This window comes from Tasmannia lanceolata, unplaced genomic scaffold (assembly GCF_043159265.1).
Source record: "Tasmannia lanceolata isolate RefF3 unplaced genomic scaffold, GAP_Taslan_0.1 ptg000015l, whole genome shotgun sequence".
In the NCBI taxonomy this organism is placed as follows: Eukaryota; Viridiplantae; Streptophyta; class Magnoliopsida; order Canellales; family Winteraceae; genus Tasmannia; species Tasmannia lanceolata.
This window is the reverse complement of record NW_027518692.1, coordinates 50,328,913-50,345,362: the sequence shown is the minus strand read 5'-3', so window position 1 is coordinate 50,345,362 and position 16,450 is coordinate 50,328,913. Positions and strand designations below refer to the sequence as shown.

The 16,450-nt window shown below is 38.5% G+C and overlaps 1 protein-coding gene across 1 annotated transcript; it reads right to left on the bottom strand.

The window, feature by feature from the left end:
* Positions 1-958: 958 nt before the first annotated feature.
* On the bottom strand, positions 959-9,497 carry LOC143892057 (very-long-chain aldehyde decarbonylase CER1-like). Its single transcript, XM_077396526.1, has 10 exons — positions 9,420-9,497; positions 9,094-9,317; positions 8,774-9,006; positions 5,240-5,459; positions 5,166-5,202; positions 4,131-4,238; positions 3,270-3,470; positions 3,021-3,119; positions 1,729-1,902; positions 959-1,326 (listed from the first exon to the last, which is right to left on the bottom strand). The coding sequence occupies exons 1-10, from the start codon at positions 9,477-9,479 to the stop codon at positions 1,165-1,167; spliced, it is 1,518 nt and encodes a 505-aa protein (XP_077252641.1). The 5' UTR covers positions 9,480-9,497; the 3' UTR covers positions 959-1,164.
* Positions 9,498-16,450: the final 6,953 nt, after the last annotated feature.

The following is a 16,450-nucleotide window of genomic DNA, read 5'->3' as shown; positions in this document are numbered from 1 at the left end:
TGTATCGTAGAATTTCTCCATGCGTTCTTGGGCCATGATCAGCTGCTCTTTCAACTCCTCGAGGACTTGCTCTCTAGTTCCACTTAAGTAGTTTCAGGTAGGGTTGCAACTTGGGTCAGACAGGTCGGGTTTTAAATAACCCTACCCTACCGAACGGGTCTAGTACGTTTCTTATGGCAAAACCTTGGATTTAGAAACCTGACCCTACTCGAGATAGTTTCTCTGGTCGGGTCGGGTCAGGTGGGGTTTTATTGTTTAGTGTAGGATGATGACTAATGTCAAAGATTCTAGAAAACAAACCGTCCAATTGTTGGGCCACAACATAAATAGGTCGTGCCCCAAAAATCATTTCCGTAGGATGATCATAACCCTCTGATTTATTGAAGTTTCAATAACGCAGAGATAATATGATCCGTGGCGCTATAAACCCGTATTTTTCAAAATGTACGCGGTACAGCCCACTTCACAGGATGATCCAAACCGTCCCAAAAATCATTTCCGTAGGATGATGATCTTAACCCTCCGATCTATAGAAGTTTCCAATCTATGGAGTGGGCTAGCTGTACCGTACGTTTTGATCAGGTACAGGTTTATACAGCCGCACATCATATAATTTCTTGATCATATATATTTCTAACTGTCCATTTAAGAGCCATCATTTGGATGGTTAGGACCAACTGGTTAGTACGATATCCGATCAAGCTGGGGCCAACCAAAGTGGCGGGTTAATCGATCCGATGGCGTGTCACACATATGGGACTCAAAAACTGATCATTAGGAAAGAACCAAACAATGATAAATTTTGGGGAATGTTAATTATCAGCACAACCATGTTTTGATATTATTTCAAGTCTTTCCATGACTCCATCTCGGGACCATCTTTCAGAACTGGCCTACAAATATCCCATGGAATATTTATTCATGTTGGCCAAACATGGCCATGGAGAATACATTTTCACACACTTGAATAGGCGAGGGTCTTTTCTTTAAATTATAGAAGTCGCATTGGTATTTATTGAAAGGTACACAATAAATTTACTAATTAGTCCGGATAACAAGCTGAGCTTATTTATTCTTTTCATCTCATAGTAATGTAACACCCTTACTGTTGCAAATACATATGGGGGATAGATGGTATGGTTTTATTTTTTCTATAACGAAGAGTCACACGTGCGCAACTGGAAGGAAACCGTGCTGAAGGGCAGCATTCCATACTTCCTCAATATCGAGCATTTTGTCCCCACACTCGTGTGCATCCCACCCCTCCAAGGCATGTATTATTCCTCCAACACGCCATGCGCTCATAACCCTTCTAGGCAACCAGTTCTGTCACACGTGCAAACACCCCCAAAAAATTAACTATATTGTATCTTACTGTATCAAATCCAAAAATAACGATACTCCACTCCCAAACCATAGGCTTGACATGCAATTACTCCACCTTATCTTTCCTCTTATGTGTAGGCAGCACGAATAATGGGAACAATTTATCAAGGGCGATGATATATTCACACCCCCCAGTAGGATGATTCACACCCCTTTTACACAAAAAAAGATTTATAAGTCTGCCACAATTCATGTTAAAAGGGGCGCGAATCATTCTACAGGGGGTGCGGGTTTATCATTGCCCTTTTATCAAATGCAATATGATAAATTCGTATCATGATGAAGATGAGGGGAGGTTTGTTCAATGTGAAATGCAATATCAACATTCAAGAAAGTACTGACCTCACATGAGTGTATATTCTCAAGAGCTTTGGGGATCTTCAACGCAGGAGTGGTGTAATAAACACAGTCTCTGCGCACTTTCTTCGGAGGGAACTGTGAGAAAGGAATGAAACGAGTCCCCTTTGGTGCTCTCCTCTGTTCTTCCTCTGTCAATCCATCTCCCACCAACCATATCTGCACAAACTAAACGCATTTTACTTGTACCTCCTCTTAAGGCCCGTTTGTTTTCTATTCCACATGTGTGCTGCACAAGGCCATTTATCTACTGGGCTACCATATTTGGGCAATCTTAGCCATTCAATCAATCATTGATTGGAAACGTTAATCATCAACATTCAACAATAAAAAGCCCAAAACGTCCGGTTGTGATTTGCGTCACCAGGATCATAAATCTGTTCCCTTTTGTTGGTGGGTCCACGTGAAAGAAAATATCCCACATCGAAAAAGTGTTAGAGATGTGGATGGGCCTATAAGGGAATGGCCGAATGGGCACCCTCCTCTTAATGGCTAGCTTTTAAAGGTGAGTTCTACCCGGGTCCCAACAAGTGGTATCAGAGCCGGGGTGTGGTAACTCTGGTATGCCTCCCGAGGACTGAATAGTCCCTCGGGAAAGATCTCAGTAACTTCGGTATGCCTCCGAGGACGGACAAATCCCTCAGGGAAGATCTCATAGTTCCCACGTTCCAGGCTTCCAGCTGCATGGAGGGGTGAGATTGTCCATGTTGCTTCCACTAAAGGTTTAAAATTTCGGTTTCGGTAACCGTTTCGGACCTCACAAAAAACCGAAATTTCGGTCCGAAATTTGGTAAATGGCGAAAAATTGAATTTCAGAAGAAATTTGGTAAATGGTGAAAAATTGAATTTCGGAAATTTTCGGTTTAGGTCCCCACCGGTATCCGAAATTTCGGATTTTGGTTGAAATTTTAAACCATGCTTCCACTTAGAGTGGGAGATTGCTGGGGGTTTCACATGAAAGCAAAGATCCCACATCGAAAAAGTGTTGAGATGTGGATGGGTTTATAAGGGAGGACGCCCTCTCCTTAACAGCTAGCTTTTAAGGGTGAGTTCTACTGGGGTCCCAACACATTTTGGCATGTTTGGACATTATTTAGGTGACCCACCAAATCAATGACCCCGATATCACTATATTTGTCACTTGTCATGTGGAGCCATCACAGCTTCAGAATTATTAAGGATGCTTGGATTTTTAGCACTTTTTTTTTTTTTTTTTTCGTTTTAATTTATAGCTAAGATTATCAGATCAAAGTTGGGCCAGCTGCTCAAAACCTTACCTCAGTATTGTAACTACTACAAAGAACCAAGTGACTTCCCATCTTTGCCGGGAACAGTAATTTCAGCTTCTCAAATTCATCCCTACGAACCGTGATTACCTGCTTCAACACAAACCATATTAGAAAATGTACAAATTTAGGGTTGAGCCCCATTCTTAAAGGGTTAGGAGATATCGGTTGCAATCTTTTTGCCATGGGTTTGACCCCAACTGATCCATTAGCATCTGCAAGTAGAATGAATCAACGTACCTGGATACCCTTGTGACATAAGGCTAGTGCAACGGCATAGCCCGTTTTAGAAAGTTTTCCTCTGAGAAGAACTTGTTTTGTTCCTAAGGGAATGCTATATAGCACAACGGCAACTGCTAGGGCAGTCCCATCTACAATTCTGAGCTTGAGTTTTGGGTGCTTTTGAAGATAATGTTCACCATTTCTGTTAAGTTCCTCACCCTGTAATTTGAGACTAAGTTATAGCCTTATTGAAACAACCCATTAAGTCTTCTTCAGTTAAAAATATCTGAAAACATTATGCCGTTTGTTTTGGATTTTGAGAACCGATTTGAGTCCAATACTGACTATTTAGACTCAAAATTAAGGCTCTGGTTTTTTGGGATTTTGAGGATCGATTGTGTCCAAAACTGATTATTGAACTCAAAATTAAGGTCCTATTCGTTTAGGACTACGACAACGGATTGTGATTTATAAAACCGATTATTGGACTCAAATTTAAACGTAATTTTGAGTTCAATAATAGATTGGACACTCACAATCAGTTGTCATAATCTTAAATGAACAGGGCCTAAACATTAATTTGAGTCCAATAATCAGTTTTGGACACAACCGGTTCTCAAAATCCAAAACAAACAAATTTTGAGTGCAGTAGTCAGTTTTGGGCTTACAACCGGTTCTCAAATTCCAAAAAAAACAGGGCCCAAGTGACCCTAACAATCACTTGCAGTTGATTCTTGAAGCAAGTGGCCTAAGTGACCCTAGTAATCACTTGCAAAGAATTCTCACAGCGAGTGATTACAAGAGATCACTTTGAAGAACTAATTTGTAAGAAAATGGAAGCAAGATCTAAATCCTAAATAAAGAAGGGGTTGAACTTACCTGATTTAGAAGACCCAAGCTAATCACCTTGACCCCACCTGCTTCTGCCTCAAGTATGGCTTTCTCAATCAAACTATTGATTGCAGCCCTTTGCCACGATAATGAATACTGAACATGAAAACCATCGGATTAATTAAACTACTGTCCAAATCATTAATACACAGGCAAAGCAACTACGGGTGCAACTCGAGCCTGGACCGGGTTGGGTAAGGTTGAGGCTAACCCTAACCCAACCTAAGGTAGCTAGCACTACCTCAACCCTAACCTGACTCAACCCGAAAGTCAGGTTGGTTGAGGAGGGAAACATTAACCCAACCCCCCATGAAATCTATCAACTCTAACCCAAACCATCTAATCTGATTTTTCGAATCGGTCCGGGTTGGACCCGGACCATGGCAAAACGAAAAAATATATACAAAAAATAGATATTAGGTTTGGGTCAGATTGAAAAAAAAATACAAAAAAATAGATATAGGTTTGGGGTCAGATTGGGTGAGGACGGGTTCAGGTTGCAATAGCATCATGATAAAATTAGGTGGATGTGATCGGGTTCATGCTGGGTTGGGTTGCCGAAGGCCTCAACCCGAACCTAACCTGGTGTGAAAAATCAATTACTCCAAAAGCTTAAGCTGTTAGAGTTGGCGTTATTTAATCATTTATACTTCAACACACCCCCTCACATGCGGCCCCTCTTTTGGGTTGGCCTTACACGTGGATTTTTAATATCAATGAGGTGTTGGGCTTTGAACCCAAGACCTACGGTGAAGCAATAGCTCTGATAGCATGTGAAACAACCGGTTACTCCAAAATCTTAAGCTATTAGAGTTGGCGTTATTTAATCATTTATATTTCAACACTTGGAATCAAATCGGGTTGGGAAAAGCCAACCACAAACTAACCCAACCCAACCCAACCTGAGCTGAAAATAGGGCTAAACCCGTCAGGTATGGGTTGGGCACTTGGGCCCTACACAAGTTGCACCCCTAAAGGCAACAGAAACAGCAATCTAAAATGCAGGATTATCATATCTCTTACCTGAAAACTATTTCTTGGTATTGCCCAAGTCTGCATTTTTCAAAGAAGTATACATTTGTGGGTTGAGTACTTACGAGGGGGTGTACATGATGTATTTGAGAGGTGGGAATATTTGAAAGAGGCGATTAGGAACAATCTCAAAATTGCAATGGCCAAGGTTGTTCATGAAGTCAATATAAGTTTCGTAACCTGCCAACGCTACAATGGAAAGAGTTCCAGAGAGTGACAACGTCATTAGTGGGATTGTGAACAGTACGAAATAAGTCAAGTTCTCCACGAAGGGATGAATAACAGCTGCCACAAAACAAAAGACAAAGAAAATTAAGCAAGGAAACAGATATGTAGAACAAGATTTTTCAAAAAAGCACAGTGGAGTCCACTTCATAGGAAGATCCAAACCGTTCATTTGTTGGGCCTCAGCATAAATATGTTGTATCTTGAATATCATCTCCATAGGATGAGTAACCCTCCGATCTTAATAGGGACTTCACATTGTAGAATTCCCTATAGATCGGAGGGTTAGGATCATCCTATGGTGAAGATATTTCAGGTACAGTCAATTTACATTGTGGCCCAGCAAATGAACGGTTTGGATCGTCCTATAAAGTGGGCCAAACTGTATTTTTGAAAAATACTGTACTTCACATGCAAACACCATATAAAATCTCTACACATGTATGCCTTGGAACACACACACACTCTCTCTCTCTCATTACTTATAAAATGTCATTAGTCACAAAACTATAAACAAGCAATTAGAAAAACTGTTTAAGAAAGTAAGGAGCGTCATGATAGAAAGAGAAATGCTAAAATGAAGGTGCCCTTGTAAAAATCCAAGTAGAGACGGTGCCCCATTGAATCCACTTCACCTAACCAAATTTAGAACCCCATTGAAGAGAAGCAAAATTAATGGAATTATAAATACTTTTGGTGACACCAATCTAGTGGGCCTGCCTCAAGGGTCCCTTTACTTTAGCATTCTATAAAGAAAATCGAAATGCTCAAGTATGATGGGACATCATTTTAAAACATTGAGGCCCGCCACTGCAGCTTGGTAGGTCCCACTTTTGAATATCTAAACCACCTATTTGATATGTTTCACTTTGGATTTTTTCAGGGAAATGTTATCAGCACTACTGTATTTTGATGAGGGCACTCCTCACTATTTTAAAAGTATGGGATGGCCCGCACCATAGGATGATCCAAACCGTCCATTAGATGGGCCACAACCTAAATAGGTTGTGCCCCAAAAATCATTTCCATAGGTTGATCCTAACCCTCCAATCTAAATAGGATTAGGATCAACCCTCTAACATGCAGATCAGAGGGTTAGGATCAACCTATGGAAATGATTTTTGGGACACAACCTATTTAGGTTGTGGCCCATCTAATGGACGGTTTGGATCATCCTATGGTGCGGGCCATACGGTACTTTTAAGAAAGTGAGGAGTGCCCTCATCAAAATACAGCAGTGCTGATAACATTTCCCTTTCTTTAACCCTCAAAATCACACCAATTATGAAATCCTAATTTCTAGAGTTGTGTATTTTTTTGGGCGTTGATATTTTCACCCCCTGCATTATGCGCATGCCCCCTTATGATGTGATTTGCCGTGAAAGTGGGCAACTTTACCGCTTTTTGACGTTAAATCACATTATAAGGGGAGCGTGCATGTAATGCAGGGGGGGTTGAAAATATCATCTCCCTAAAAGAAGATAACGTATTTTTGTTATGTCTAACTGCCAATGTTGAATTAAATGATGAAATATGGTATTTAGATAGTGGTTGTCCACATGACTGGGAACAAAGATTATTTTCTCGAAATAGATGAAACTGTGAAACCACGAGTAAGAATGGATGATAACAATCATGTTAATGCCCATGGTATTGGTCCCATTGTAGTTTCTACAATGGTTGGTAAGAAACAAATTCAAGATGTTATGTATGTTCTTGGGTTGGCTCAAAACTTGATGTGTTCTAAATAAAAACACATCAAGTGAAAATCCTTCTCTTGATGTTTGTTTATCAAATCCTGATGAGTCATCAAGTTCATCTGGTGATTCCTCTCCCATGAGAATGAGAAGTCTTGCTGATATTTATGATTCATGTGAGTTTGCCTGCTTTGCAATGAAGCCTTCTAGTTTTGTTGATGCAGTGAAAAATAAAGAATGGTGTGAAGCAATGAAGGAAGAGATTGATGTAATTATGAAAAACAATACTTGGACATTGGTGGATTTGCCACCAAACAAAGAAAGCAAGCATCATTTTGGAGCAGCAAAAAGAATTATGAGATATATCCAGGGCACAATCAATTTTGGTGTTGTGTACTCAAAAGTCACTAACAATAAATTGAATTATTTTTCTGATAGTGATTGGACAGGTTTTATTGATGATCGGAAAAGTACAACGGGCTATTGTTTTAGCCTTGGATTGGGTGTCATAGCTTGGGCATCTAAGAAGCAACTTACTACGGCGCTCTAAAGCACGGAAGCCGAGTATATTGCTGCTACAACTACAGCTTGTCAAGTACGAATAATTTTGCTTGATTTGAAGGATGAACAAGGTGGACCTACGTGGATGTTTTGAGACAATAAATTCACAATTGCCTTGACAAAAAATCCAGTTCATCAAGAGAGGATGAGGCACATTGAGATTCGTCACCATTTCATTAGAGAAGTCACAACCAAAGGAGAAGTTAATTTGAAGCATTGCAACACTGAAGATCAAGTGGCGGATATTTTTACCAAAGCATTGCCTGAAGAGAAGTTCAAAAAATTTCATCATAAGAGTGCAATCATTCACATAGTTTGAGTTAAGGAGGTGTGTTAGAATACTAATTCAATCTATGATTGCTAGTGGCCCCACCAAAGTCTTTTACGCTTTTAGAATTTGAGTTGAAGTCGGTTTCAAGAGGTGTGACGTTCCAAGAGTTGAACGTGACTTAGAGTTAATATTGAAAAAGGATTTCTTTATTATATTTGTCTTTAGTTAATAGATAGGCTAGGAAAGCTATTTTATAGCTAGTGGAGTTTTTACTAGAGGTAGAGTTAGACTAGAAGTGAAAAAGTGTGAAACGGTGAATTGCCTATATAAAGGGCTGATTATTATTGTTTTAAAAAATGAATGAATATGTGAAACGTTGGAGAGAAAGAGAACCGTTCCAGCCTCATTTGTGTTCTTAATAAAAATAAAAGCTCTTTTATTCTCCTCTTGTGATTTATATTCTAGTTCTTTTAATTCTACACTCATCCCTAGGTTTGTCTTGATCTTTGATGAAATTCTGGGCTGAGTAGGGACTCGATTATCTTATTTTAGCCCGTTAGAAGATCCGCCAATGGTGAAGCTGACCGGCTAGCCAAGGATGGGGTGTCCAAGGAGTGAAGGAGGGGCTAAAACGGTTTGATTTTCCCCCTCCTTACGGGTTCCATTCATTGTAGGCCCTACTCGTTCCTTTTTGGGATGCGTAAGTAGTGTTTATGATGTTATCTGCCTTTGTTTTCTCTTCTTGTGTATTGACCATCTCACTCTTGGCATTTTTTAATAAATTTTTTGCTGCCATTCAAATAAAAGAAGATGAAGACATATGGAGATGTGAAAGAGGAACGTACATGTAATGGGTTCTGTAACAATAGATGAATGGTGGTGCGAATGGTAGCGATTATACAGGTAATGATGGTGTAATGCTCTGTGAAGCCAGTAGTAGAGGAACTCCACTGGACCCGCATGAAGGAGAATGGTGATTATTAAACCATCTATTCTCCAAAAGGGTAAGTGACTTGCCCCTAGAAGAAACTTACTAGACAAGTAGAGAAATGTTCCATTTAGAAGGATTTGATCATCCCTGCCATTCATGTACCAAATCCTTTAGATAGATAAATAAGAGAGATATATATGAGAGATAGAGATAAAAGAGAGAGAGGGCTCTGACCAGTTTCCTTCTCTGTCAACCTGTTCAAATTCAATGCCCTTATGGACTATGGTATGTTTACTTCTAGCCGTTTGAAAACGAGATAAGCTTATCCATATCTGGTTATGAAGAAATCTCCACAACAGAAAAGGAAAGATGAGGACGTTTGAAAGATCCCTCTCCCCTTCTCCTTTAGTCGTGTATGAATATAAGCTCTCTGCCACCCAAGGGATCAAAACAACGTACTTGGAAAAACAAGCACAAAATCAGTTACAAAACCAACAATAAGGAACAAAGATAACAAATATGTATATGGAAAATAGGAGGGCAAACGTGGGAATATATACCTTGAAACTTCCTAGTTTCTGCCATGGCCATTCTGTGAAAATGCCTGGTTTGGAAGCCATGGTTTCTTGACTCTTCTTTTACCCTTCTCTTTTGGAGACTCTCCTAGGGGAATTTATATAGATGGATTTCTATAAATGCACTGAATCAAGTACACTGGCTACAATAATGACGTGTCAAAGAAAGAGATGGATTCCTAGAGAGTACCCTGCTTAACAGTTTCTATCACTTTCCGTAAGCTTAAAATTCCATTGTGAATTGTAACTGTCAAAGGAAGAGTTTATGGTGGGTGTGCTGTGCTATCCAAGATTTAGAAAAAAAGGCTGAACTATGAAGTAGAGACAAAATATTGGGGTGGATATCTCGATACGCTGCAATTTCTCTAGCCCTGTTTGGATTGCAAGAAAATATTTCTGATGGAAAATTATTTCTTGGGAGATTTTTTTTTTTTGCTTCCACTATGTAGAGTAAAATAATATAATTTTGGTTAATTTAGAGGGATATTATCTTAGGAGATTTGCTAGGGACCATGCAGAAGGCATTTCGTAGAACAGTTGTTGAATGAGAGAGCAGCCACATAGGTTCACTTTTCAACAGATTTTGTCTCATTTAACTCATCTGAGGTGGCTGCACTCCCATGCAACAGCCATTCCGTGAAATACCTTCTGTGATGGTCCTTACCAAATCCCTTATCTTAAAGTAAAGGTCCCACTAAATAAAATTTAAATATAGTTGGTTGAAGTAATAAATACTTTTCCGACCTAAACTTCTCCTCACGTATAATCATGTGCTGCATTGATCACTGTCCCCCCATCTACGGTCTGCCTCCACTCTCGGCAGGAAATGTCTTTTTTCTAGTCATCACCAGGGAAGTTGTTGACCCTAAAATAAAGTTACCAAATTGAGGTCTCTAGACTAACTTTTACCGGAGAGAACAGCCCTACAGGCTTACTTTTTAGCATTGTCATTTTCATTTAATTCATCTGAGGTGGCTGTTCTCTCCTGCAAAAGTGAGCAGCTAAATGGCTTTCTATGAAATTACCTAGCATATCCCTTAATATAATTTTGCTTGTAAATAAGGTCCGATAGTAATATAATCTTGTTTGTAAATATGGTCAGATGGTAATATAATCGAGTTTGTAAACGAACGTATCCAAAGAGGTTAGGAATTTGCTGGGCAATTTCATGGAAAGGCATTTAGCAGCTCACTGTTGCAGTAGAGTGTTGCCAAATAAGATGAATTAAATGAATGGCAAAATCTACTAAAAAGTGTGCATGTGTGGTTGTTTTGTCATGCAAAAGTCAGCCGCGAAATGGCTTTCCTCAAAATTACCTAGCATATCCCTCTATGCAAATAGGAAATTAAGACCATTCTAAGACTATTATAATCATATTTAAGATTTAAACCGTTTGCATATAAGATTGTTAAATTTTTAGTGGAGTGGGAGAAGAAGAAAAACGAATAGCAAAACCCAAAATAAATTCAACTAACTTCGTTTATGGTCCTCTGCCCAATTGTAACACAAAGAAGAAGAAGAAGAAGAAGAAGAAGAAGAAAGCAAATTGTTTTTTTCACGTTAAAAAATCCCCTTTTTCTTTTCCATCATCCAATATATAGCTCGAGATAAAAGAAATCTTTCCTAACAAAAAAGATTCCTAAAAGCAACAACCACTAAACATTTAATAAATTTCTTTAGCTAGCTTTTCTAATAAAAGATAGAGATTATAGCATATTAAGAAACATAATCTCTAAGTTATGGAGGTTTTCTAACTATCCTCAAAGGCTAAATTTTAGGAAGAAAACTTTCCACATTCACAAGATGATCTTTTCTTTCTCGGGCGCATTCAAAAGATATAAGGAGTTAAGGGGTTCACACTCGTGGGTAATCCTGTGAGGGGTGGGCTTTCTCATTCCAAAAATCTGGCTTTCTATACATACATAGGACCGTGTTCTGCATGTGGTTCTCTCTCAATTACATGTTCCAATATTCCTTTCTCCTTCATGTGTTTCCAAAAGAGGCCCTAAATCTTAAGAAAGAACTAACTATGGTATTTTCAATCCTTTTGCATTCAGGCTTAATTTTAATAAAATAAAATAAAATTAGGGGTTTAGTGTTTGAGCATTCTGTTCATTCTTTCAGTAGTAAAATCTATTTTTAACCAACAAAGGTGATATTTCCACCCCTTTTTTTGTCAGCAACACCCGGTCTATTTTAATACTTCCATTGGGAATCACAAGTCTTAAGTTTCCCAACGACCAGTCCCAACTAATGAAAGAGCTTAAAACAAAGAAAGTGATGGAAGGAATAAAAACAACGGTCGGTGATCCTAGCTCCCTTTGGTCAATTGCATGCAATATCTTACTCCAATTTTAGGTCGAAAGAAACAGAGCCTAGCCCTACGATCTATAGAGGAAATGCATAGTATGGAATCCTCTACAGATAGGATGGTTGGGATCATCTTATAAAAATAATTTTTGGGGCACCGCCTACATGCGTGTGGGCCATACATTATATGGGTGTGGCCCATCAAAGGGTCGGTTTGGAACGTCAAAATAGTGGACTATACAGCTATACCCATATAAAAACTCTGAAAACAGATACTAACATTTTGTATTTATGACTAGCCTCTTACACTGCAAAGGGGTGACCCGGGGAAGAAAAGGGGGCTTCCATATTGATATTGATATTGATATTTATGGAGGTAGATGAATTCAACTACACTTCGTTCACGTCCACCAACCAGATTATGTATGTGGTCCTGCTGAATCAGACGTTCTTTCAACAGCCATCGTTGTGGAAAACATCTCTCTCCGTATTGATGTTATATTAATACAAGAACAAAACCAGCTTGCATTTAGTAGGGTAGACAGATCTAATAGAATGCCATAATGTTGAAAGGTGAAGGATGCCTTGTACACAGATTATAAACTGTAGGGCTCCTCTATAAATGTGATTTTATGGTCAATTTTTGTCTACCATATGGGAAACAAGGGTATGGGTAAGCTTATTGTTGATCTTATCTCAATCGTCCATTCCAAGGCTTTTTTATTTTTAATGGCTCCATTTCCGAGCCTTTTGATTGGACGATTGGGAATTTGGGATGATCTAATACGTGTGGTTTGTGCTCATATCGATCTGTGATAGGGCCTACCAAATGAAAGGTCCAAGTCACACCAACACCAACATATGAGCGGCCCAATGCTCATTTTTTTAACCATCCATTTAGAAGACATCGTTAATCGGACGGACGGATGATCCTTTCATTGTGATTTTTTACCCATCTCAGATGAAGGGTCCGAGGTTATAGAATTCCTTTTGGGGGGGGGGGGGGGGGGGGGGTTCATTTTTCATTTATCAATTGTAAGCCATTGTCCATTGACATAATAGTCGGGATCATTTGATAGTGTGTTTTTCAGTGGCGCAATCTCCGCGATTAGACCTGCAAAGTACTAAATCCTAATCAGGCTAAAGGCCATCCAATGAGCACTTGGCATCATTATAAGTGTCATTAAGAGTCATGTAATCTCCGGGGTACAGACGAACCACACCAACATCATGTCTGTAGGACTATAAGTGCACATTAGTTCGCCCGGGGGATGAATCACTGCCGGAATACAAGACATTATGCACGACAATTTTAACACCTATTTTCAATTGATTGATCAGCAACTTGGAATCATTTGATAAATATGGATTTATGGTAGTGTGACGTGTCATCTTAATGTTAGGGCGGTTGTAAATTAGCTAGCGTTATGTGGTGGGTCCGTTACCTATTTTTTCCTATCTACCAATTAAAAGCCTGACCAAAAAAATTGAGATCATTTAATAAGGATGATTTTGTGGTCATTGCATTTCCACAGTTGGCCTAACAGAAAGTGTTTGAAACACGCTAATGTTACTCAACCTCTTGGGCCGTTAGGATGCATGGATTTTATAATCCCGGATTTACATACTAAAACATTGGTTTTATAAGCTAAAACCTGAAATCCAGGATTTTTACAATCCAGGATTTTACAATCCAGGATTATAAAATTCATGTCTCCAAACAGCCTCCCTGTATAGGGGTGTAAACGGATCGAATTCGGAGTGGATATGGCTATATCCGAATTCGATTACAGTATACACTATCCGAATTCGAATTCGGATTCGGATTCGACGGATATTTAATATATATTACCGAATTCGTATCCGTCGGATATTGTTCGAATTCGGATATTATCCGTATCCGTTTATTCGGTAAATTCGAACATTTTATTGCAGCGCTTTATCTTTTTTCTCCTACTTACTCGAATGAATTTTCCAAACCTTAAAACTAGACCTCTACATTCTCTTCACAAAATTAACTCTCAAACCTAAAATATATGAGATCATCTTCTTCCTTTTAGAAACAAAGGCAGAGAGAGAGAGAGGGAGGCGATGGGGATGGATGATAGTGTTGGTAGTGGTCTTTGGGTTTTTCCTTTTTTTTTTTGTATATGATGGAATGAGTTTGGGCTATTTTGATGGAATGGGTTTGGGCTATTTTTGTTTTTATATTTTTTTCTAAAAAGAATATTCACTTTTCTTATAGAAACAAAAGATAGTGTGTCATTACTAAAAATAAATATTAATGATATTATTAATAATAAATAAAAATGATTTACTTCTCGGATTCGGATGTTAAACGGATCGGATATACCATTTACCAGATTCGCATCCGCTAAGAGCCGGATATCTCATAAACGGATTCGGATAATATCCGCTTGAAACGGATTCGGATAATATTCGCTTTAAACGGATTCGGATGCGGACGGTAATCGAATTTTCGAATATCCATTTACACCCCTATCCCTGTGTTTGAATGCTCCCCACCAGCATGCAAAGCATGTGGTTCGATAAAACACGGAAGAAAATGACAAGTTAAGGAGCAAAGAGAAAAGGTAAATAATCAGAATACTAAAGCCACTTTAGCTCAAGAAATTTATAGCAGATTTTTTATATATAATTCCAGCAGGGAAAACGAAACTCTAAAAATCGCCACCAAATTAACCCCCTAAACCATTGAAGGTCATAAGTAATACAATTTTGTTGCTTGTTGACGGCTGCGGAAGCATGCTGAAAGAAGGCGAAGATCACTGGCTCCAACTTGTTGAAGAAGAACAGTGTCTCCCTTTGATGAAAAAAAAAACCCTCGAATCCACAAAAAAATAAGAGAAAAACTACAATTAGATTTACTACCAACTTACAAGGCTAGAGTGGTGTTGTTCATTTTGAGTGTTGACCCACATATATCTCAGTACATGCATTTGTGCAGATCCTCTCTCTATGGCCTTGAAACATCTTCCAAGCAACCAAATGGCATTTGCATATTCAGAATGATTGTGGGTTTTTAAATTACAAATAATTTACCCTCTTCTTTGCCATCCTTCTATTCTTTGCTAATATACTTTGTTATTTGATAGAGAAAAAAAATGCTAAAGAAAATTGGTTTTAGGGGAAAATAGCATATTTTAGTGATTAAATAATATTAAACCAGAGGTTGGCTAGGTAAAGGGTAAATTTGTAATTTAAAAATAATATTAAACCAAAAGTAATGGCAGTTTATTTTAGGGGTGTTGTGGCAATTAATTCCTAAAAACTTAATCTTTTGGGGAAATAGCATATTTTAGTGATTAAATTGGGGCTTTTTGGCAAATATCCCTAAAATAAACCCCTACGAGGTAAACTGAGTCTCAAGATCTATCAGACCACACATTGCCAGTTTGCCACCCCTACTCGAAAGCAAAGTAAAAATTTTAAATATTCAAATAAAAATGTAAAGTAAAGGAGATGACTTCATTAATCACTACTTACTTACATTAGTCATAATGAGTGCTTACATAAAGAGCTTACGAGATAAGCATGATAGGATAGAGATAAGAAGATAAGAACATTTTCAAGAACAGAATCCTATGCTAAAACAGTTCACTAACCTATTCTAACTACCTCTCATTTAACTCTCAGCTAATATTTGATGATCCAATGGTCATATCTCACCAAATTTATTCTAATATATTCTCACATGGAAATCAACATACGCTTGATTATAATAGAATATTCCCATTAATTAAAATCTGCCTTCTTGATGCACACTGTCAAATGATATCCGGTGACTGATGCTTGCTGTAAATGATGCTGAAGATGAATACTGATGTTGATTGCCAAAAAAAGTGCTGCTTGTAAGATGTGTTGAGAAGAGCTGCAACAGCTAGATAGGACTCAAGCCTCTATGGGTGAGTCTTCATGACCTGATTTTGGATACTAATCCTCATGGAAATGGGTCAATATGGACCAATGCCTCAATGTGAAATTCATTGAGAGCCCCAAGCTCGGTGACACACAATCTCCCCGAAGAAGCAAATGGAGATTATATGATTTTGGAAGAATCGACCCATTATTGATTGGAACCCCAAGCTTGGAGATAGGCAATCTCCCTGAAGAAACAAGACGGGTTTAGGAATTGATAGGGGACCAAATGGAGATTTTTATGATTCTGGAAGAAATGTGACGGGTTTTTAGATGGAGAGATAGTGCCAGGGAGATGTCTCCGTCAGCCGCCGGAGATAGAGGTTTAACAGATTCTGGTCAGCCGGTCGATAGGATCAAGCTCTAGATTTTGGTCATCCAGTCGATACAATCGGGCTCTGATACCATGTAAAGTAAAAGATGATGATTTCATTTGTCTCTGGTTAATTACATTAAGTCAAAGTGCTGAAACACTTAAGAGATCATCATGATAAGATATAGATAAGAAGATAATATCATCCTTAGGAAGAGAATCCTATTCTAAACCAGTTGCCTACTATATTCTAACTATCCCTCATTTAACTCTCATCTAATACTTGATGATCCAACTGTCAGATTTGATCGGATCTTCAGATTTGAACAGATCTGATCTAATAAATTCTAATAAAAAGAGGCATTTTCAATGCCTAATCCCAAAAGAGGTTTATGTTTCCAATCCTTGTATATCCCTCTACTTCATAATTGGCAGCATTCCTCTTAATAATAGG

Bases quoted from the DNA above. Each gene is read 5' to 3' on its own strand.
- LOC143892057 (XM_077396526.1), bottom strand. From the start codon at position 9,479: ATGGCTTCCAAACCAGGCATTTTCACAGAATGGCCATGGCAGAAACTA. The intron at 9,007-9,093 runs GTCAGAGCCCTC...CATGAATGGCAG, and splicing joins GTTGACAGAGAAGGAAACTG to GGATGATCAAATCCTTCTAA. The intron at 1,327-1,728 runs GTCAGTACTTTC...CACGTGTGACAG, and splicing joins AGAATATACACTCATGTGAG to AACTGGTTGCCTAGAAGGGT.